The 23,256-nt window shown below is 41.7% G+C and overlaps 2 protein-coding genes across 7 annotated transcripts in view; one reads left to right on the top strand and one right to left on the bottom strand.

The window, feature by feature from the left end:
- Positions 1 to 14,344, bottom strand: part of LOC138971848 (tRNA (guanine-N(7)-)-methyltransferase non-catalytic subunit wdr4-like) — a 204,013-nt gene extending 189,669 nt beyond the window's left edge. For 2 of the 3 annotated variants that reach the window (XM_070344679.1, XM_070344680.1), the window contains exons 1-2: positions 13,910 to 14,344; positions 2,435 to 2,543 (exon numbers count right to left, since the gene is read on the bottom strand). In XM_070344679.1, the coding sequence (XP_070200780.1) occupies positions 2,435 to 2,529 (95 nt within the window). In that variant the 5' untranslated portion in view covers positions 2,530 to 2,543; positions 13,910 to 14,344. The remainder of the gene's footprint in view (positions 1 to 2,434; positions 2,544 to 13,909) is intronic. The other variant, XM_070344681.1, reaches the window with a different exon arrangement.
- Positions 14,345 to 14,837: 493 nt separating this feature from the next.
- Positions 14,838 to 23,256, top strand: part of LOC138971844 (one cut domain family member 2-like) — an 84,795-nt gene continuing 76,376 nt past the window's right edge. For all 4 annotated transcript variants that reach the window (XM_070344676.1, XM_070344674.1, XM_070344675.1 and 1 more), the window contains exon 1: positions 14,838 to 16,035. In XM_070344676.1, the coding sequence (XP_070200777.1) occupies positions 14,979 to 16,035 (1,057 nt within the window). In that variant the 5' untranslated portion in view covers positions 14,838 to 14,978. The remainder of the gene's footprint in view (positions 16,036 to 23,256) is intronic.

Genomic DNA, 23,256 nt, shown 5'->3' with positions numbered 1-23,256 from the left:
TGCGTGCGTGTGTGCGTGTGTGTGTGTGTGTAGAGCGATTCAGACTAAACTACTGGACCGATCTTTATGAAATTTGACATGAGAGTTCCTGGGTATGAAATCCCCGAAAGTTTTTTTCATTTTTTTGATAAATGTCTTTGATGACGTCATATCCGGCTTTTCGTGAAAGTTGAGGCGGCACTGTCACGCCCTCATTTTTCAACCAAATTGGTTGAAATTTTGGTCAAGTAATCTTCGACGAAGCCCGGGGTTCGGTATTGCATTTCAGCGTGGTGGCTTAAAAATTAATTAATGACTTTGGTCATTAAAAATCTGAAAATTGTAAAAAAAAAATAAAAATTTATAAAACGATCCAAATTTACGTTTATCTTATTCTCCATCATTTGCTGATTCCAAAAACATATAATATGTTATATTCGGATTAAAAACAAGCTCTGAAAATTAAATATATAAAAATTATTATCAAAATTAAATTGTCCAAATCAATTTAAAAACACTTTCATCTTATTCCTTGTCGGTTCCTGATTCCAAAAACATATAGATATGATATGTTTGGATTAAAAACACGCTCAGAAAGTTAAAACAAAGAGAGGTACAGAAAAGCGTGCTATCCTTCTTAGCGCAACTACTACCCCGCTCTTCTTGTCAATTTCACTGCCTTTGCCATGAGCGGTGGACTGACGATGCTACGAGTATACGGTCTTGCTGAAAAATGGCAGCTACTTGACTAAATATTGTATTTTCGCCTTACGCGACTTGTTTCTTTTCTTGTGATGTTCAGTACTTTAACTGATGTGTAACTATAACTGATGTATTCATCTCCCCCCCTCCCCCCCCCCCCCTCCCCCCCCCCCCCCCCCCCCCCCTAGCTACCCAACCCACCTCATCGACACCTTTGACTTACTTTTCCATTCACCCTTCTTATTCAGTATGAAAAGGGACTTCACTATGCTATGATGTGGTGTTGTGTATTGTACGCTATGCCAATAGATGAGATAAATGGATTATGGACATTATGCTAGATGGACAATATATATGCCAACCAACGTTTTGACTATATGAGAGACAGTGCAGGGATGGCCAAATCATCCGCCCGGTCGCCCGGGGCGAGTGAAAATTCTGGTCAAATGCAAAACTGTCCATTGTACTATCGAGTTTTAAAGCCACATAAACACTGCAGATGCAGGAACTTCTGTCGTCTGCAACATCATCGCCGTGTTCTAGTGAAACAAAAACGAGGCTCCTGTGCGTGTCACCACTGACACTGTTTTAATTGTGTAAAGAAATCTAACAGTCATAAATAGTTGTGTGGTATATACTGGGCCAGCGAGATTTCTGGCAGGCTAGTGACTTTCTGAAAGTAATTCGCCTGGCTGGCGAGTTAAAATGTTGAGATTTGGCCATACCTGCAGTATGTACGTGTGTGTCTGCATCTGTGCGACTATCTATGTACATGCGTGCTTGATTGTACATATATGCATGAGAACCGATTTAATTCAGGTCTGTAATAATTGCACTTATCTATCCTATGTAACCCTGCCAAAACGGCTCAAGTAACTACTCCTTTGCATATACTGTATATTTTAATAACTATTCTTCAGATTATTATAACTCTTATCTTCCTAAAATATGCGTAGGGAGGAATGTGAGTGGTAGGGGTGCATGCATACCCATGTAAACATGTATTTGTATGGCATTGGCAACAAAAATTGGGTGGAGGAGCTTTTAGTTTTAAGCTGTAGAGGAGCTTTTAGTTTTAAGCTGTGGTTCACTTTTGGAGTTTTTGCACACAACAAAAAGCTTGTTTTCAAATTTTAAGTTCTTACACTCTCTTTTTAAAACTACATGCCCAACATACCGTTTAACAAAAAATTCTTTCAAAAAAACTTACTCTTTTAAGTTACCAAGAACTAAGAACTAAGATGAAAAGAAAAATAAATGGACTCAGAAATAATCTCAAGTGAGCGTGGATTTCAAAACAAAACAAAGAGACACATAGTTGAAGCCTCTCGTGTGATCGTCCCTGTCAGAGCGGCGCGGGACATTGAATAAAGTGACAAGCGTGAAAAGACCCCTTCAATGGGCAGGCAAGTGACGCTCTCTCCACAAATGGCCCTCCAGGGGCACGAAAATCGAAAGCTTGCGTATTCCGTAGTAAATTCCTACACACAGCGATTCCCTGAAGTGTGTCTCCATTGATAAAGCCTATTGATCAGGCGCATGATCGATGCTCTCAAACAGCCAGGCAGAGACCGCCCCCTAATCGATACACAGCATCGCGCCTCCTCCCACCGTCCCTCTCTCACGTGGAGACTAGCAGCCTTGCCGGTTTTCGCTCCGCGATTCTTTCCTCTGGTGCGCTATGCTAGTGATCTCAGAGATTCGGCTGTGCATCAGCCTTATCAGAGGTGAAAAATTGAAGGCGTAAATTTACCGTATGTTTGAGACAGCGACACAATTCCCACTTGTCATAGCCAGAGTGCCACCGTATGTTCTGATTGCCGCCATCTTTGAAGCGTGTTGGGCCATTTACAGCATCTACACTGTAAACAAACATGTTTATTTTCTGTCAGGGGTCATAAATATAACCTGTGTATAATAAAATATTTTTGAAGCACGGAAAAATACAAGATTTAGCTCCGTTCAACTCTACAAGGTAGAAAACTGTCGAAACGTATTGTTTTTAGCGATGGGGGCGGTCTCTTAATGTAACGCTATTTTCCATTGGTCGGTGCGGCGGAGAAATATCGATTGGTTTTGCCTGTCCTCCGTGTCTCCGCAGAACGCGCAGCAAAAGTTCGTCTGCTACATGAGGATGTCGCTCGAACCCATGCGGAAACATGTCTGAGTACCAGAATTTATGGGAGCTCGTTTGTGGATCTTGAAGGCTTGGCACTGCAGAGGAACCCCCCAAATCAGCTGCATTTTACAGATACATCCCTTTTTCGTGTTTCAGTGAGAGAAAAACAAGGCCATACCAGGGATGGCTCACTGAGTGTACGTACCCATACTAAGCAGAAACTCATGGGCCCTATTTATATGTGCATTGCCGCGTGCGTCAGTCCTAACTAATCATAGCTACATTCTAAATAATGACACACACATACAGTCAGCCTCACGTGATCACACGGTTTCTCAGTTTTACTGATTTAATTTGATGTTGACGTGGATGGTATTTATAGTCGTCTGGCAGTCGGAGTCGTTGTAAACTCAGTTTACCGGAGTTTCTATATTGCGGCCGTGTGATAGCTATATCTCAGTCTTTCGGCGAACGTTCAAATTATCCCCAGCGGTTTTTTGTTGTTGTTTTTTGATTTTCCTTTTATCTCAGCGACTTCGATTATGAAGAGAAGTTACGCAATAACTGTCTCAGTTATGAAGCTCTGGGAATAAAAATGCCCATATCATTCATACCTATACAGTCATTGCGTTTTTGTTGATTTACCTTTCTTGGCAGCACTGAACTCCTGAACTAGCGACTGACGCATTGACACTAGAACTCCGTAAAGCCATCAGACTCAATTCAACGTGTACTACTTAAGTTGTGAATCCATATTTGTGCCACTGAGAGAATCCGTATCTAGGATGAGGGCCCCAAGGGGGGGGGGGGGGGGGGTATCATCACGATCACGGGAAGGGAAATTTTAGCTTTCACGATCACAGTTACCTTGCTTTTTGTTTTCACGATCACAAACACCTTGACGAATAGAGGATCATAGAGTGATACAGCTGTGAAAAATGTGCGTTGAAAATAAAATGCTTTGCAATAATGCCCATCACGATCACGAACACAAATGACGATCACGATCACGAGACTTGATTTTTTTGTCATCACGGATCACGGGCAAAGTCCCATCACGATCACAGAAATTTCCATTTCGGCAATCACGGTCACAGAAAGGTCAAAAAACGCCAATCACGATCACGATTTTAAACACTTTGGGGCCCTCTAGGATTACGCCAAACGATGCAAATAAATCTGATTTCCTACTAGTTTACGAGAGTGAGAGGGAAAAAATGGAGAAAAGTTAGCTTGAGATGGCAAACAGATTGTAGGGTGTGTTTTCATTTGTGAACTATTTCCAAACATCCATTCTGTATTGTTTTCGTGTTGCTTACGGTGTGTATGTATGCCATTCGTTGTCGAGCAAACACGCATGTATGCAGCTTGTGTTCTTGTCTTTCAATGTCAACATCCAACCATTCTCTACAGCACGCGCACGACGCGTGTCATACATTTGGAGCGGATGAGAGTTGTGCAGGGACCTAAATACAGTCGAACCTGCCCCGGCGACCACCTCTCCAAACGACCACCTGTCCAAAACGACCACCTGTCCAAAACGACCATCCAAAAAAATCCCTGAGGAGTTTAAATTTTCTCTCAAATTCACCTTTCCGAAATGACCACCTGTCTAAAACGACCCTTTTGGGTCGGTCCCTTGGTGGTCGGTCCCTTTGTGGTCGGTCCCTTGGTGGTCGTTACAGACAGACCCGACTGTATCTTAAAGGGTACCTTTCTCCCCATGTAAACGATCATGTAAACCACCACAGATCTGACCAGGGTTTTACACCAGATAAGACCATCTTTCCACATGGTCTGATATAAGAAATATCTAAAGTCACGTGAGAGACACCAGTGGCAATCTGCAAAATTGTTTTTTTGCTCTTGTCTCACGTAAAAGCCTGGATATATCTGTGATGGTTCACTGGGTCGTCAGTTTACTGGAAAGCTAGGTATAACTAAAGGGAGTAGCCTATTTCCAAGGGTACATTGAATTAGCAATTGTTTATAATCACGGGCCTGTATGTGTGTGTGTGTGTGTGTGTGTGTGACTTGAGGCGAGAAAGCTTTGAGTGTATGTATACCGCTAGTTGGCTCACGTAAGTGTAGCCTATGCGATGATAAACTTTGTCTGTCTGTGCGTGCGTGCGTGCGTGCGTGCGTGTGTGTGTGTGTGTGTGTGTGTGTGTGTGTGTGATAGAAACTTTAACATTTCCGAGTCTATGGATTACGTCAGTCTCGGTCAAAAGTGTTCGACGTGTGTGATAGAAACTATTTGAAGACGTCACATTATGACGTAAGAGGGTTAGACGTCACGCAAAGGAATTACTGAAAGTCTCGGTCATTGTTATTGTGAGCGGGCCGAGACTACTTGGCAGATCCAGGGTCTCGCTTTCTTGCACAGTTTCACCTATGCTTACTGTGTGTGTGTGTGTGTGTGTGTGTGTGTGTGTGTGTGTGTGTGTGTGTGTGTGTGTGGGTGTGTGTGTGTGTGTGTGTGTATGTGTGACGGAGTGATTGAGTTTGTGTTACTGTTTGTCGATTTCTTACGTGAGCCTTGAAGGCTTCGCCTCTTGTTTTAGTGAATGTATTTTTAAAACTTATGCTGTCCAGTGTTGTTTTTAAATTAATGTTGTTGATCAGTGTGTATAAATGATGCGTGTGTTGGTGTATATGGCTGGATTGAAATGTTTTTTAACCGCAATGTCATCACAAATTCCCAACCTTGGGCAATTAAAGATTCTGTATTCTGTATTCTTTTCAACTTTGAAAGAGCAACATTTAAAGAAGTCGTAATCAAGGGACATTGACAGAGGTGGGAGGGGGGGGGGGAGTCCAAAATGTATCCCCACGGAAATATAAAATCTTTCGCCAATTTTACGCAACCACTGGGCCAGTCGTGTCCTATTAAAAAAAAAGGTTTCTGAGCATCTGGATACGGAGCGACTGAGTGAGGAGACATTGGGAATAAGACAGTGCAAGCTGTTGCAATATTCTACCACGACCCACTCTGTCATTGTGACTCAAGTCCCTCGCGCACAAAAGATGTAAACATCGGCCTTCTTTGCTGATAGTTGACGGCAACCTGGCGTTATGGCGAAAAACACACACAGTATATAGTGCGGTAACTCTGTTTTAAAGGCTGTCATATACGTAGCGTTCATTAATTAATTCATATTGTTTACATGTGCCAATAATGTTATAAAACTGTACCTAAGGGGATATAATAACGATTGGCTGTAGCTTTGGAACACAGAAAAAATTATTTCAGTATTGCAAAATGGTGTTGATAGTGTCGAATGTAAACAGAACAGTCTCAAAGTGAAAGTGGATGTTTTCCGGAAATTGCGAAGTTAACAAGAATACAGAAAAGCGCGCTTTCCTGCTTAGCACAATACGCTACCGCGCTAATCTGGCGTGTCAATATCACTACGTTTTGCACGTGGAAGGTGGGCGATTTCCTTCACGCGGGGATTGACGAAGCTGGACTGTCTGTGTTGACGGTCTAAAAATAGCCCAAGCCCTGGAGAACTGTTGCTAAACATAGCAATAAAGAATTAATTATTTCTCGTAATTGGTAAGGACTTCAAACCTAAAACTTTGCAGGAAGCTTAATTTATACATCCCCGCAACGATGGGAAAATCCCTGGAAGTAATTAAACTAATTAAATAGGACTATATCAGCCTTTAAGACCTCGAAATAATCTACGGCAACCTGGCGTGTGTGTGTGTGTGTGTGTGTGTGTGTGTGTGTGTGTGTGTGTGTGTGTGTCACGTGTGTGTGTGTGTGCGCGTGTGTGTGTGTGTTTGTGTGTGTGTGTGTGTGTGTGTCCGTGAAATAAAACACAATCCAAAAAAATAAGAAAAGATTACTTTTGCATTTAGAACGCATACACAGGCGGTGTTGCTTGTCGTTTTTACATTTAGTCAAGTTTTGACTCAATGTTTTAACGTAGAGGGGGGAATCGAGACGAGGGTCGTGGTGTATGTGCGTGTGTGTGTGTGTGTGTGTGTGTGTGTGTGTGTGTGTCTGTGTGTGTGTGTGTGTAGAGCGATTCAGACTAAACTACTGGACCTATCTTTATGAAATTTGACATGAGAGTTCCTGGGTATGAAATCCCCATACGTTTTTTTCATTTTTTCAATAAATGTCTTTGATGACGTCATATCCGGCTTTTCGTGAAAGTTGAGGCGGCACTGTCACGCTCTCATTTTTCAACCAAATTGGTTGAAATTTTGGTCAAGTAATCTTCGACGAAGGCCGGGGTTTGGTATTGCATTTCAGCTTGGTGGCTTAAAAACTAATGAATGAGTTTGGTCATTAAAAATCTGAAAATTGTAAAAAAAAATATTTTTTTTATAAAACGATCCAAATTTACGTTCATCTTATTCTTTATCATTGTCTGATTCCAAAAACATATAAATATGTTATATTTGGATTAAAAACAAGCTCTGAAAATTAAAAATATAAAAATTATTATCAAAATTAAATTGTCCTAATCAATTTAAAAACACGTTCATCTTATTCCTTGTCGATTCCTGATTCCAAAAACATATAGATATGATATGTTTGGATTAAAAACACGCTCAGAAAGTTAAAACGAAGAGAGGTACAGAAAAGCGTGCTATCCTTCTCAGCGTAAGTACTACCCCGCTCTTCTTGTCAATTTCACTGCCTTTGTCGTGCGCGGTGGACTGACGATGCTAAGAGTGTGGCATTGCGTTCAGTTTCATTCTGTGAGTTCGACAGCTACTTGACTAAATGTTGTATTTTCGCCTTACGCGACTTGTTCGTATTTGTACAAGTGACGACCTTATTAACTAAGTGAATAACATCAGAAGATGCGTTTAGGTAAATCCGAAAGTATTTGATAAGAATGCATTTTTTTTTTTAACATATTTAAAAGGAGAGAAAAACAAATCTAAATTTACCACTGATTCAACTGAATAAATGCAGAATGACTAAAGAGAATAGACGACATGGTCGAATGACTTCCTTGGGATTTTCTTGAGATTTTGTTCTTACTTTAAAATAAATGTTGGGAACCAATACATGCATGTACTCTGCGGGCTATATTTCACCCTCTTCCTCCATTTCTTTTAACCGCCATCATTTTGCTCATTCCCAATAAATGTCACACATAAAATTGGGTTCTAGGCTAATTGCCCCCCGGACAACTGCCCAGCACTCACAAAAAGACACCGGCCCCTCCTTCCCACACCAGCCTTAACTCTGAATTTAATTCGTTCCAGCAACCACTGGGGCAGATGCAATACATAAAACTGCCAAAATACGACCTCTGCTCCCATACCGTGACTCCCTCACACTCCTACCCCTCAGTAATATACATGTTCACGCCTCTTAATAATTCCACATACGCCATGTCCACTGCGGCCCTTTTATGGCTTGACCGCACAAAGGCAAACCAATATTTACTTCGCTCATTGTTCTGCCACAACAAACAGATCTGCCCTGGACAGACGAGCGTGAAGCAAAGGAACATAGGACAGAGCACGTGCCACACGCCAGAAGTGTCTCTCTGTCACACCTGCCTCCATTTAGTGAGGCTTTGTTATGCTTGACCAATAAAAGAAATCTATGACTGATTGAAATCTTTATTGCCGCTGTCTTACTGGGGTTAAAAGTGGGAGGGAGTCGGTGACGTTTTGATTTGGTATAAGTGTCTATTTTCTATAGATACTGGGCATTTTCTAGATTTAGACCTTGTGGTTGGAGTCAAAGATTAGGAAACAATGGTTGGGTATAGCGTGGTTTTACAACAATAAGGAGTAGGATGGTATCGGTGTTGTCACATGCGAGGGCTGTCTAGATATCTTTGTATTGTCTGGATCTTGATCTTGTAATTGGGTATGGCGTCGTTTTGTATGCAACTGTGGTAGATCTGTCAGATTGGATCTTTGGTGATCGTGATGCTTTGTGATGCTGCTTCCAGCAGTTAGATCTATGTCAAGGTTTGGGTTATTCTGCACGTGCGCGCGTGCGAAACACACGTGCACGCACACTGATAAATACACAAGGCACAAACAGAGAACTTTGAACTTTGAACTTTTGAACTTTATTACAGGAAAGATAGCATTAGGTCCGTAGGACCTTTCTTACAGCTAGTCCTGATCTAAGCAAAATGGTTATAATCAAAATGGGAATACATAGGAACAAACTTTTTATGATGAAACGCAGACACACGCAATAATAGTAATATAAGATTAAGATCATTCTTTACAGACATGTGATATACAGATATCACAATACGGGCAATACAACCATACATTATCAGAACACACACCAAGTTGAAGCAAGACACAATCAATCAATCAATCAATCAATGAGTCTTATATCGCGCATATTCCGTGGGTACAGTTCTAGGCGCTCTGCAGTGATGCCGTGTGAGATGAAATTTTATACGGCCAGTAGATTGCAGCCATTTCGGCGCATATTTACCTTTCACGGCCTATTATTCCAAGTCACACGGGTATAGGTAGACAATTATTAACTGTGCCTAAGCAATTTTGCCAGGAAAGACCCTTTTGTCAATCGTGGGATCTTTAACGTGCACACCCAATGTAGTGTACACGGGGGGAGGTTCGGACACCGAAGAGAGTCTGCACACAAAGTTGACTCTGTGAAATAAATTTCCGCCGAACCTGGGATCGAACTCACGCTGACAGCGGCCAACTGAATACAAATCCAGCGCGCTACCAACTGAGCTATATCCCCGTCCCAGAAGGATAGAAGGCATACATACGTTTGAGCAACCAGGCACATCACATTAAAGTGATGTTTGAATGTATTTTTGCAGACGTGTTTTGAATGTTTTAAGGTTACTGATCGATTTTAAGCATGTAGGTAGGGAGTTCCAGACATACTACGCTCCCGAGTATGAAAGACTAGTTTTTAATATGTCAATGCGTGGCTTCGGGCAGGCCAGATTATGCTTGAAGGTGGAATACCGAGAAGGAGTTGATTGAAACAAGTGAGTTAGACATTCGGGTGCTTGGTCACGTAGGATCTTGTGCATGAGAGAGAGAGAGAGAGAGAGAGAGAGAGAGAGAGAGAGAGAGAGAGAGAGAGAGAGAGAGAAAGAGAGAGAGATGGATGGATGGATGGATGGTTTATTGCATATAGGCTAACAGCCCCTTTGCATAGGGGGGTGGGGATGGGGGAGAAGGGAGATCGAAGTACAAAACGTTTCGAACGGAACCGTATGATGTACACAATCACATGGAAATACAGTTCTCGCTACTGGTTGTCCGATACCGAGTTGAGAGAGAGAGAGAGAGAGAGAGAGAGAGAGAGAGAGAGAGAGAGAGAGGGAGAGAGAGAGAGAGAGAGAGAGAGAGAGAGAGAGAGAGAGAGAGAGATGACAGTGACAGTCAAGAACTGATGTACAAATCATAGGGATTGTCACACACACACACACACACACACACACACACAGCTGAGGAGAGTTTGGTGTTTGCCGTTTGAATAAAATAATAATGAAATGCTCTATTCTCTTTTATCTCCACAGTTTTCTCCTATTTTCAGAGTAAAAATAACGCAGACTGTGCACGTGGTTTACTTCTCCAACCAGCAATGGTCTAGCGTGCGCCTTTTGAGAAATATTTAGCCACCCATGCCATCCAGGTATAGTTTTGCGCTCTCACCGTTCGTCAACGTCACTTCTTTCTCCTTTCACTTTCAAGGGCTTTCAGAAACCGAAACCGGTTTGAGTGGTTGGTCGCGTGGCAGTCGTGTGCCAGCGCGCATGACAAAAAATAAGTGGATTTTTTCCTTCTCATTGTCATGCAGTCTGTCAAGTGTTCTACCCGGTTCTTTGAGTGTCGGGAAGAAATCTAATCTCCATCCCACCACCCCCCCACCACCCATATCCCGCCCCGAATTACAGTCTTGGAGCAAGCAAACCTTTTCTCCATTCCAGAGACACCGTTAGCATTTCTCGATTGTTGTTGTTTTATTTGTTTGTTTGTGTTTTACTCTTTTTTGCCATGCTGTCTATCATCTGTGCTAAACGGTTCTTTTGAATGTCGGGTAGAAACCCTAACCCCACCCCGAACCCCCATCCGCACTAAAGACTCCAAGCAGTCACGCCGTTTTTTCCCATTTGCAGACACCGTTAGCAGCTTTGGAATATTTCGTGTGTGTGTGTGTGTGTGTGTGTGTGTGTGTGTGTGTGTGTGTGTGTGTGTGTGTGTGTGTGTGTGTGTGTGTGTGTGTGATTTTTTTTTTTTTTTTTTTTTTTGTGCTCCCTGGCTCAGGCAGTCAACTGCCGCGCTATTCAGTTCCTTGAGTGTCAAGTAGAACCCCCATACCTATTAACGTTTTCAAGCAACCACACCTTTTCTCCGTTTTCAGAGACACCGTTAATTACTTGCTCTGCATTTGTTTAACTTTCCATTGTCATGCCGTCCGTCAACTGGGCTACCCGGTTCTTTGAGTGTCAGGTAGACAACCCCTCCCCCCCCCCCCCCTAAACTCCACCCCACCCTTTTTAACGTCTAAGAGCAGACACATTTCATAAACAGTTGTAGATTTTTTGCTTTCAGTTTTTCCTACTCATCCCCATTGTCACGCAGAGTGTCTACCGTGCTGATTCTTTGAGGGTCGGGTAGAACCCCAACCCCTACTAAAGTCTGGTAGCATTCACAGGTACTTTCAATTTTCAGAGACACCGTTAGCAGCTCCATAAAAAATTCTGTCGTTGACCTTTTATCTATCTTTCTTGTTTATTTTTTTGCTTTTTTTATCATTTTTTTCTTCGCAATGCCATTTTCTAGAGAGAGAGAGAGAGAGAGAGAGAGAGAGAGAGAGAGAGAGAGAGAGAGAGAGAGAGAGAGAGAGAGAGAGAGAGAGAAAGAGAGAGAGAGAGAGAGAGAGAGAGTATTGCGGCTGTTTATGACTTTATTGTGCTGATTTCTTTTGTTGTCACGTTCGTGTGTTGCATGGGGGCAATGGGTCGAGTGATTGGATTGTTGTGTCGTGCTGCTTGTCGCCCGAGAGTGTTTGGGGTGGAGTAGGGTTGCCGGAAGGAGGGGGGGGGGGGGTGGGCAGAGATAATATTGGGGCGGGGTGGGAGGGACGGGTGGGTGAGGTGGGGTGGTGAGGAGAATGAGAATCGGGTGGACAATGCCAGAGAGAGAGATTTAGAGTGCGTACGTGTGCGTGGGACTAGTTTGACTCTATACCCTTAAATAAAAGACAGAAATAAAAGATTGTTGAAAGATCAGCAGTGAAAAGTTAAGACAAAGGAGACTTCATAAAACAAAACAGAAGGAAAGGGGGCATGGACGCAAACAAAAGTTTCAACATGAAGATCACAAGATCACAAGATGCACGACAGCAACAACAACATTAAAACAACAATAACAACAACAGGGGGGGGGGGGGGGGAGAGGGGGCACAGACGTATGGTCTGAGACGATGCTTCTGCAACTGAAAATACGCCTTACTATAGCTCGTCGGTTAGAGAATATAGCTTCCCGAAATGTTAATATCTTTACATTGGTTTACTTATCAATTTACACTTCTTTCTGCTTTTTTTTTTGGGGGGGGGGGGGGGAGGGGGGGGGGGATGTCTTTGCCGGTATTCTTAGGTAGAACATGTTTGGTGTTGCTGTACACACGGTGCAGGGAAAGCACTTTTAGCTATTGCATCATTGCCGTTGTATTTTACTTCTTATTCATTTTATTGTTGTTGTTTTTCTTTCTTCTTTTTCTGTATGAGATAGTCAGTGGTTCACGTTTTGATTCAATTTGCAAATCTTCGTTTGCTTGCTTTGTTGTTATTTTACCCCGTAGGTTCACTCTATCGTTCATTTTTCGTTTTCTCGATTCTGCTCTTAACTTCTATTCCTAACAACAAAAAAGTAACGATCATTTGTTATTTGTGTATTTATTACCTGTATTTAATTGTCTGTGTTATTCGCCGTCTCTTGATATTACCAAAATAAAAGCCTAGACGCATGGCTTTTATTTTCAAACTACTTTGCACACGCTTAATGTTGTTGTTGTTGTTGTTGTTGTTGTTGTTGTTGTATTTTGGTGTGTGTTGTTTCAAATAAGTATAAGGAGCATTTTGCAACCGCCTTTGTTTTCCACACTCATGTCTAAACTAAGAAACAAAAAGTTTTGCTAATTTATTGCTGGAACTTTGACAGAAATAAGAAGACGAAAATAAACAGACATCGGAATGAAACATTTTAATGGAAATATGAGCAGAAAACTAAAGACATGCATATTTGTTACAAGAAAGTAGCAATAACAAATTTAGGGGGGAAAAAAACTCTTAAAAAATAAAAAGAAAGAAAAATGGGAAAGCAGACAAATAACCATTAAAAAAAATTTAAAATAAAAAAATAATAACAAACCAAAATAAAATAAAAAGGACAGACAATAAAAAACAGAACAAAAAAGAAAAGAAAAGAAAGAAAGCAGACAGAAAAAAAGTTAAATGTATATTAAAAAATATATATATTTATCGTTTGTGCCACGTGGGATGCACACGGCCCATTATACAGAAAATATTGCACTTCAGTGCCGGAATTGGCTGATGTCACAGTGAAATCCGAGCGGCCGCCAGCAGCGATTTTCATTCAGGAACTGCGTTTTAACCCCGCATTCTGTTTCCCGTGACAATTTTTATTGCCGCTGAATGTAACTGAGATTACTTTCCGCGTAGTCAGACAAAAATACACATTTTTAAAAGAAAGACAAAGGAGAAAAACAACAAGAAAGGAAACTAAGCCGGTGGAAAGAGAGACTGACTTGACAAACAAAAAGACCGTGGGTTTTGTAATTACAGATGACTCTAATTGGGAAAATGGTCACAGCCTGATTCGAGGTGCGAGTCTACTTTGCTGGGAAAAGAGCAATAGCAGTGAAAACAAAATTCTCAAGACTAATCAGTCGAGACAAAAAAGCAATTATGTACTAGAGTGTCGTGTACGTCCTACTAACGACTGAAACGTTTGAATTGAATACCCGTCACTGAATATTTTAATTTGACTTGTTTTGTTTTTTTTAATTTATTTTACTTCAAAAGCATCATGCATGTACAAAAGAAGTAGTAGCGAACTAAGACGTGACAATATTTAAATCGTTTCACATACCTTTTTTGCGTATCACTGACTGATCACTTTCATTTTTTGTTTTTTAGAGAAAAGGAAAAGACAAACACTTAGCCCGGCGATACCACTTTTTGATAAATCCAGCGGTAACTTTCAAAACACAGCACAGGTCGCACTTGCTTTTCTCCCCTGCTGTAACTAAGCGACACAGACACAGACTTGTTTTTCCCAGTCCGCAGTTATCCGAACAGGTGAAAGCAGAGACAGTAAAATCCGAGTCAGCGACCGTGAATAATTCACCGATGAAAATACTCCGTTTTGTATCAGACACAGGAACTAGTCACCAGCTTATTTACGCCGGCAAATTTATTTCGCGGAACTCGAAGTTTCGTTTTGACACTATGACCCCCCGAGAGCATCGCCGCGGACAGGAGATTTGCTCTCCGGCTAGCGGCGGAGGGACGGCAGTGGCTATCTCGGCAATGCCGTCTTATTATACTGGTGGCATATCGAACCTTTCTGACAAAATCGAAAATCATTGCAGCTGTTTTCACACCTGTTAAAATCGTCAAACCCTCGGTGTAAAGTTCGATATGAAATCAATGCAGGGGAATCGCAATGCATATTTATTAGTTCTGAAAGTAGGAACCTCCCGATAAACTTTGCCTTTTATTGGGGAACGGAGAAAAGAAAGAATTGGCAGCGAGCTGCGGTCGTGTGTCGCACCGCTCGGGTTAAAGATTTCAGCTCTTTGCCAAGTTCTTGCTGCGAACGATAGAAAGATAACATGTGCATTCTTCGCAGATCAAGGCAAAACTAAAGCGCGAGGCGCTAAGCAGATGCAGACTCGAGCCAGGGTAAACTTTACGTCTTCGCGGTAAATTATTCACGCATGCGCAGAGCGTGGTTGGGGCTGCGCAGCGCGGCAGTGCGCAGGTCGTTGGGTGACAGCTGTCCAAACATGGAGGCTTGGCGATGGTGCTGCCTGCCTGTCCTCAAGCGTACGTAATAGCCCCCTAAGCCGAGCGAACCAACCAGCAAGGCTGTAGCAAAGGTTACTAGAAGTGACAGTTTATCATTCTTTATTGTTCGATCGTTGTTGATTGTAGGAATGACGATGGAAAACATGAGCGAGCTCCCTGCCGATCAACAAATCAGCGATTCGTCGGGCTCGGCGACCAGTCAGAGACCAGAGTCGCCGGCCGAGCCGGATTACGCCAGCCCCGCGGACGAGGAGCTTGAGCCGACTATATCCCGTGCGGAAGCCATCCCAGTTAGTATCAGCAGCATGATCGACGCGGGAGAGTTCCGCTCTCAAATGGGCGACGTGACCTACCACACTCTGAACGGTAGGATGAGTCCCAGCTACTGCACCAGTCCCAACAACTATGCTACTCTCACTCCTTTGCAGCCCTTGCCGCCTATCTCCTCCGTGTCGGAGAAGTTTGGCGGTCATGTCGGGGGGTCCCCCCACAATGTGTCCGGCGGTTTCACCTTGATGCCACAAAACATCAACACCGGGGGAGCTGTTATGGACATGACCACCTATGGTCACAGGTACCACGACAAGTTGAGCATGGGTGCCATGAACATGGGACCCACCCTGGGTGCCACAGCCATGACCATGATGTCCACCAACGGCCAATACCAGCAGAGCCCGCTGTCCTACGGGTATGCACAGAATGGACTTAGTGTCAAATCCGAACACAAAATGGGATCACCTACCTTTGAATCCTACAGTTCGTCACCCATGCGGTTACCTGTGGACCACCCGGGGTCGCCCCTGCACTCCCCCAACCCCATGACCCCCATGATGGTCCCCGTCAACGGCCTCATCCACTCCGCACCCACACCGTCACCACACAGCGAAAGTCCTCTGCGAGACCGTCCGTCTACCTCGCTCGACATGCAAAAGCAGCAGCAGGAAATCGAGGAAATCAACACGAAAGAGTTGGCGCAGAGAATAAGTTCGGAGCTGAAGCGATACAGCATCCCACAGGCAGTGTTCGCGCAACGGGTACTGTGCAGGAGTCAGGGGACATTGTCGGACCTGTTGCGGAATCCAAAACCGTGGAGCAAACTTAAGTCGGGTCGTGAAACGTTTCGCCGAATGTGGAAGTGGTTGCAGGAGCCGGAGTTTCAAAGAATGTCTGCCTTACGCCTCGCAGGTAACGCTTCATTCTGGTTGTTGTCGTTTTCGGTGGATATTACGTACAATATACATGTGGCTTCACTGTTCAGTGTTGTGGGTGTGTGCACCGGTGTAAGTAGTACACTTCTGATGAATTTCTCTTTTTCAGGTACCTCGTCTTTTTTCTATATTTTTTTTTCATTGTTAATAATAGCGTCAGTATTTTTTTGCTTATGATGAGTGGTGATGTAGCCTATGTAAATTGTGGTCCAGAATTATCGTATGAATTCGCAATCAGGAGTATAAAAATCATTGTTAGCAATCAATTAATCTGACAGTGCTAACTGCAATTTGTAGGATGCGACAAGTTTCCTTTGATCGTTAATGAAACGAGAAATTAAGAACAGTAAGTAACTATCAAAAAGTGTCATGAGCATCTTCAGATGAACATTTTATAACAAGTGCTCTCTTCATGTTCTCTCATTTTAAAATGAGTTTAAATTTTAAAACAGCATCTTAAAATTTATGTTTCATCATTCAAGTGTAATTCATACCTAATTTTGGACAACAAAGGCTTTGCTTTGCTGTTTTTTGTAGTGATCTTAATTCTTATGCGCAATTGTCATTTATTTGGTATTGTAAAATGTCATATCTGCCTGAATAAGTGAATTTCACAAACAACACGTTTTTTGTGCTTCAAAAAGTAACCACTGAGAAGATTTACAACAGCTTTTTGTGTTGGTTATCATAATAATAATATCAGTTCTTTTGCTCTTAAAAATAAATTACAAACTTATTTTAATCTGACAAAGCTCAGAATATTCATTCTAAATACTGTGTCACTAACTTTATATTTGGTGTTGTTAAGTGGGTGTTTTGGTGGCTTATTTGTGTTATGCTTGCTTTATCAAAGTGTATACATGTATCATTTCCTGTGATTTTATTTCTGCTTTTGGTGGCTTCTGTCAGTTTTGCAATTTTTTTACTTTTGTTTTATGATTTATTTACTATTTTATTTTCGTTTATATGTTTGTAAAGATGCTCTGCTTCAGTAGTTCTTTCTGCTAGATTTGTATTACACTCACAGTCATCATCATTATTCTCTGTGATTGTGAAGTGAAATACTGTTAGTGTATCTCACTATAGATCTGTATTGTACTTGTAGTCACACATTTCTGTACTTTCTTGTTTCATATTTGTGTTTCTCAACCTATGCCTTTTTTCTGGTGTAATAATAAACTTCTAGAGCTCTATTTTTGTCTGTTTTCTTTGTTGTCTGTATAATATAGACACAAGACAGTAGTACATGTACTAGTATCTATAGTGCAATAGGCTGCACAGTATTTTTAGTTTTACACTTTAGCCTGAACTGCTTCCAGTCCCAGCAACCTGCAGGGCAATCTCCACATCCATTGTTCTTTCTATTCTGTTTCTATGCTCTCTATAACTTGTTCTCTTCTGTCTGTGTTCAAAATTGCCTGGAGGCACTACCAGACTCTCTGCGCAGTATTAGTACTAGTACTATTAGCAGTCAGTGTCACTGTCAGCAAAGATAGTGTGCTGTACTGCATTGTTCTCTCGGACTCAGAGTTGTTTCCATTATAACCAACCTTTACTCAAACAATACATGTGCTTCAACTTTTGTGCCAGAGCTGTCCCTATGGTTTGACTTTGAATGTACATAGTGAAGGTTCTTCTGACTGTTACTGTTAGTTTGATTACTACCGGAGTACCGCGATCTTTATCCAGCGTTACATTTTACCGAAGTGTGCCATCTGATCAGTCATGCAGCTGACAGTTTTGCTAGTTACATAACAAAATTGAAAAACACATCAGTAAATAAATGTATCACCGCTGAAACAGTGAAAGTCCACAAAATGGGGCTAGTACTTTTCATAATTTACTAGCCAGAGAGCAAATTTTACTCACCAAACCAACCATTTGTTTCAGCAACTTTACTCACATTTGGCGAGTAGATTAACATTTCTACTCGCCATTTACATGTTTCTACACGCCATACTCGCCACTTTCAGACCTGTTTATGATAAAGAAATACACATTATAGTCGTGTTGCTGTATCAGATTGCTAGCTTGATTGAAGTTCTCAGAGACAATGTCAAGACCTGATGTTTCATTTGTGTTTAAATGTATTTCTGTAAACTTGTAACAGATACTGATTTATAATTGATACAAAAAATAATTAAATATTGATCAGTAACTACTGAGTTGAACTTGAACTGCATGATAGTATGACATAAAAAAAACACTTGATAATAAAACTTTGTCGGACGCATTTAACTACTGAAATAGCTGATGATTTAAAAATAAAATCCTAGTGCAACAACTTAGTCTTGTTGTGGCAAAATCTATACAGGTGTTTTCTCTTCAGTAAAGCTTGAAGGGGGTGTTTATTAATATCCCCCCGCGGGTTAGGGGGAAGAATTTACCCGATGCTCCCCAGCATGTCGTAAGAGGCGACTAACGGATTCTGTTTCTCCTTTTACCCTTGTTAAGTGTTTCTTGTATAGAATATAGTCAATTTTTGTAAAGATTTTAGTCAAGCAGTATGTAAGAAATGTTAAGTCCTTTGTACTGGAAACTTGCATTCTCCCAGTAAGGTAATATATTGTACTACGTTGCAAGCCCCTGGAGCAAATTTTTGATTAGTGCTTTTGTGAACAAGAAACAATTGACAAGTGGCTCTATCCCATCTTCCCCCTTTCCCCGTCGCGATATAACCCTTCGTGGTTGAAAACGACGTTAAACACCAAATAAAGAAAGAAAGAAAGTTTATTAATAAGTTGCAAATGAGCTGTTCACATTGTTATAACTTGAAGACAGTTGATTTTGAGTAAGTTTACATTACAACAAACGTACTGTAATTCTGTCCTTTTACAGAAAGTCATGCTGATCATATATAGACTACAGTCATGATGACAAACTATATATATGCTGTATTCAAAAACTGCTCTGAATAAGGCATGGACATTAATTTACAAGCAAAATGAAAGTTTGGTCTGGTAATGCACAACACTGGGAATCTCTCACTTAAGTTAAATGGAAACATACTTCAGATCAAGTTTTGTTTCCTATTTATGATGACTTTTTCACACTCACAATTGTCTGGTAATGTACAAAACTGGGAATCTCTCACTGATGGAAACATATTTCAGTTAAAGTTTTGTTTACTATTTATGATGACTTTTTCACACTCACAACTGTCTGGTAAGGCCAAAAAAAAAAAATTGTCTGTTTCTGGTAACATGGCTAAAAAAAATAGGGTCGGTAGGTCGGGATTTTTTTTTTTTTTTTTTTTTTTTTTTTTTTTTTACCCCCAAATGTAGACCAATAAAACTAACTTTAAAAATCGCGCAAAGAGACTGGATTCACTATACATAGAGACAAGACACTCAACACATTTACAAATCGTCAGCGGACTTTCGTTTTCACACGTTTTTGTTGTTCATTTTCTCACCCTGTCCTCTACCACCACCAAAAAAACCAAAATTTTGGAGTTTGGAAAAAAAAAGTTTAGGGTCGGCGCCGAAATTTAGGGTCGGTCGGGTGACCAGAAACAGACAATTTTTTTTTTTTTGGCCTAATGTGCAAAACTTGGAATCTCTCACTGATGGAAACATATAACTTCAGATCAAGGTTTCATTACTGTTTAAGATGACTTTCTTACAGTTGTCATAGAGAGCAGAGTGAAACAAGCATGCACAGAGACTTCCTTTCTCTACACTACTAGTACTACATATATATGAACACTGGATGTTGACAATGGCACTCACAGTACTGTCATTATCAGTTGATTATCAGGATCTTGCTGGTATGAAAAGCAGTTGTCAGACTGACAGATATTGGGCTAGTAAGTACAGTGAAACCCTGTATTAAGACCTCCAAAAATCGGGTCTTAAATTAAGTTAAAAGAGAGGGAGTCTTAAAATGTAGATGCATGATTTACAGAGGTTATGAACAGAAACTCTGAAAAACTCAGGTCTTAATTGGGGGGGGGGGGGTGTCAGCTGTAGTAGTAACTATTATGACCAAAGCTTCATCGCAGTCTTTCCCTGGTTAGAACAAGTTGTAATTGAAAAGAAGCCAGGGATTTATTCTAAAGTGTTGAAGGCAGGTGTAGGAGTCTAGGACTATGCTTTTGTTTCTGCCAGACCTTGTTTGAGTTTGAACAGAGTTTTTGCGATAAATTGTATTATGCCTACAACTTCATCTCAATCTGTCTCTAGTGGTAGTATGAACAAGTTGTACTTGAAATGAAGGGGTTTTTACTCTATAATGATAAAGACAGGTGTAGGACTATGCTTTTGTTTCTGCCAGACCTTGTTTTGATTCAGTTTGGTCAGAGTTTTTGCAGGAGTTTTCCTACTTCCCCAATTACCGTAGTTAAATTACTGCTCAGCAGTGGACAATGTTAAAGTAGGGAGTGTGGCCCCAGAGTATCGGTCCTGAATGCCTACAGGTAGTAGTGGAGGCAGGTGAGAGCAGATTTAATTAAATAACTTGTGAGTGCTGCTAGCTAATTGGTTGCTTAACTGCAGGTGACAGTGATGATGACAAGGGAAAGCATGCATGAAAACAGCTGGGACCATCCGTAAAACATTCAGCGCAGATCATTAAGTTTGTTTGTTTGCTTAACGCCCAGCCGACCACGAAGGGCCATATCAGGGCGGAGATCATTAAGTTGTTGATTTGGGAGGGGTCATTTTGAATATATATTCATTCTGCATTTGATTTAAATGCAGAGTTGCCATTTTCGTTGTGATTTAAAACAAATAGATGTACACGCTTCTTCAGGTTGTTGTCACAACAACAAAAAATATGGGTAGCGCCGTATGTATGGCAGCTCGCTTTCCCCGGGGAGAAAGCAGCCCGAATTTCCATGAGGGTAACCTCACTGGACTGTAAATCTTATCCATCCATCCATCCATCCATCCAATAGCTTAAAAGTTGAAACTTTAAATGTGCTTAGAACGTCCTTCTTTATTGTTAAGTTTTGCTTTTTGAAAATGTCAGCTTGGCGTGGGTATTTTGTGCGTTCTTTAGATGCTTATTTTCAGTTGTCTTGTTTTGTATAGATCTTCCCTCAGAGCTGTTTTATAAAGTTAGTATTGTTAACAGTCAGCACAGAAAGTGTTATCGTTTCCAGGTACATTTCAGCGTTATGATACTGTCAGCAAGTCCCACCCTCACACCGTGTACAATAAAACACGATAAAAGAAAAACGGTGTAAAGCAGAGAAACGAGGTAATAATAACACCAGTCATAAATGCTGCGATAAAAAGTAGCAGAGACAGTGGGCGAGATAGGGAAAGAAAAGAGAGAGAGAAGTGCGGTGGGTATACACGTCCTAATTGCGTGAAACATGTGGGCTGCTGGACCAGCTTGTAGTGAAATCTCAATTTCCTCTCCCCCAGCCCTGGGCCTAGCACGGTTGCTTGGTTACTGCTTTTGTTTCGCTCTGACGGGGGAGAGACTGAAGGCTTTGACAATGGGCTGCCTGCCCGGACGCGTGCCACAATCCCCCCCCCCTCCTCCTCCTCCCTTCCCCGTTATACACTACTCTCGGCTTCTGCCGCTGTCACTGTTTCTCTTGTTGTCATTCTGGCACGCGCACAACGGTCCCGTGTACACGGCACGCGCCTGACAGTGTGTGACTTGACTCGGTGTGACGGCGGGGTAGTGACATGCGCGTGTGTCAGTCAGGTGAGGTGTGTGAACTGAGGTGTGACGCTGAACTACTCACGCACGTGTAGAAAAAGGTACACACTGATAGGGGGGGGGGGGGGGGTCGAGAGAGTGTACAGTACAGAAAGCTGAATTAACATCCTTGTTACACAAGCAATGTTCTCCCCACACCACCACCACTACGACAACAACCACAAGCACCACCATCGCTATTGCTGGTGGGTGGAGGTCTCGTCAACTTAACTGTACTGAGGTATGGGACGGTTGTTGAAAACACACTGATGTGATTCTGACGTAATCAGAGCATAAGTCCGTGTTCGTCACACTTAAAGACTAAGTTAGTGTAATGGGTCCTAAACAGATTGCAAATATGACGTCTCATTTATAGTGAGAATAATAGAATACAGTTCAACCTTAATGCATCATTTTGACAACGGGGGAAACATAAGTAAGACTAAGAAGAGAGTAGTCAGTTCTTATATAAAAGACAGGTATGACGTGTACGTTCCGACTAGAAATAGAATACACGTCAGATTTGTTAGCATATCACCAATTTCATGTCCCTAAGGAAAACTTTCTGTGAGGACGTAAAGGATCCCCTAGTACACGTCAGATTAGTTGATTGTTCTGCATGGATACTACTGTGACACGGAGGGTGTGCACGCAGAGGGTCTTCGTGTCTTTGTCCTCAGTTAGCAGCGACTGAAACAGTTAAGCTAGAGACATGAGGTTTCGTCTGTTACTAATTCCTAATTATTACTAAAAACATAGTCCGCAGTCTGTTTATGCTACACCTCCAACCCACCCACCCATACACTCACTCTAACCCCCCCCCCCCCCCCTATCAGTATCTGGGGATTTGCACACACACACAATTAAAGGCGCACACACGCAAACAATCTTAGTCCTCTCTCTCTCAGTCTCTCTCTCTCTCTCTCTCTCTCTCTCTCTCAGTGATGAATAATCTAAAAGAGTGTAAGCCGACTACAGCACACGCGAACTGTACAAAGGGACATAGAAAGGACATTCACTAGGTACCAGACAGATAATATCTTGTCATTCGAGATTGTCAGGCAGATTGAGTTTCAGGATACCTGACATTAAAACTCGGCTGGTGGCTTGGTGCTGATGGTAGAGAGATTACTGAAAGTATAAGGGAAAGATAAAAGTATAGCGAAATACTCGAAGACTAAGGATGTTAATTCAGCTTTCTATAAACCATTTTTCGTAGAGACTACTGGAATTTACCCACGTTCGTCTTACGGTTTTCTGTGTGTTTTCGGTCTTCTGTGTGTGTGTCGTTTCTTTGTTCTGGTATTGGCTCCCAAAGTGGTTTCAACTATTGGGTCCAGAAGTTGAACATAATACTCGCAGAACGCTGTCCAAATTTATTCCAAAACAAACCAAATCTTCAATTTTGTCACACGAATAGCATCTTTATCTGTAACTGAATTCCATGAGGGGGGTGGGAGGGGCGAGGGTGGATTGAGTGATGTGCTGTATTTGTAATTGAACACACGAAGACATTGTTCTGTGAAGGAAGCTTGTGTGTGTG

This window comes from Littorina saxatilis, linkage group LG7, assembly GCF_037325665.1.
Source record: "Littorina saxatilis isolate snail1 linkage group LG7, US_GU_Lsax_2.0, whole genome shotgun sequence".
NCBI classification, from domain to species: domain Eukaryota; kingdom Metazoa; phylum Mollusca; class Gastropoda; order Littorinimorpha; family Littorinidae; genus Littorina; species Littorina saxatilis.
This window is presented reverse-complemented; position numbering and strand designations above follow the sequence as displayed.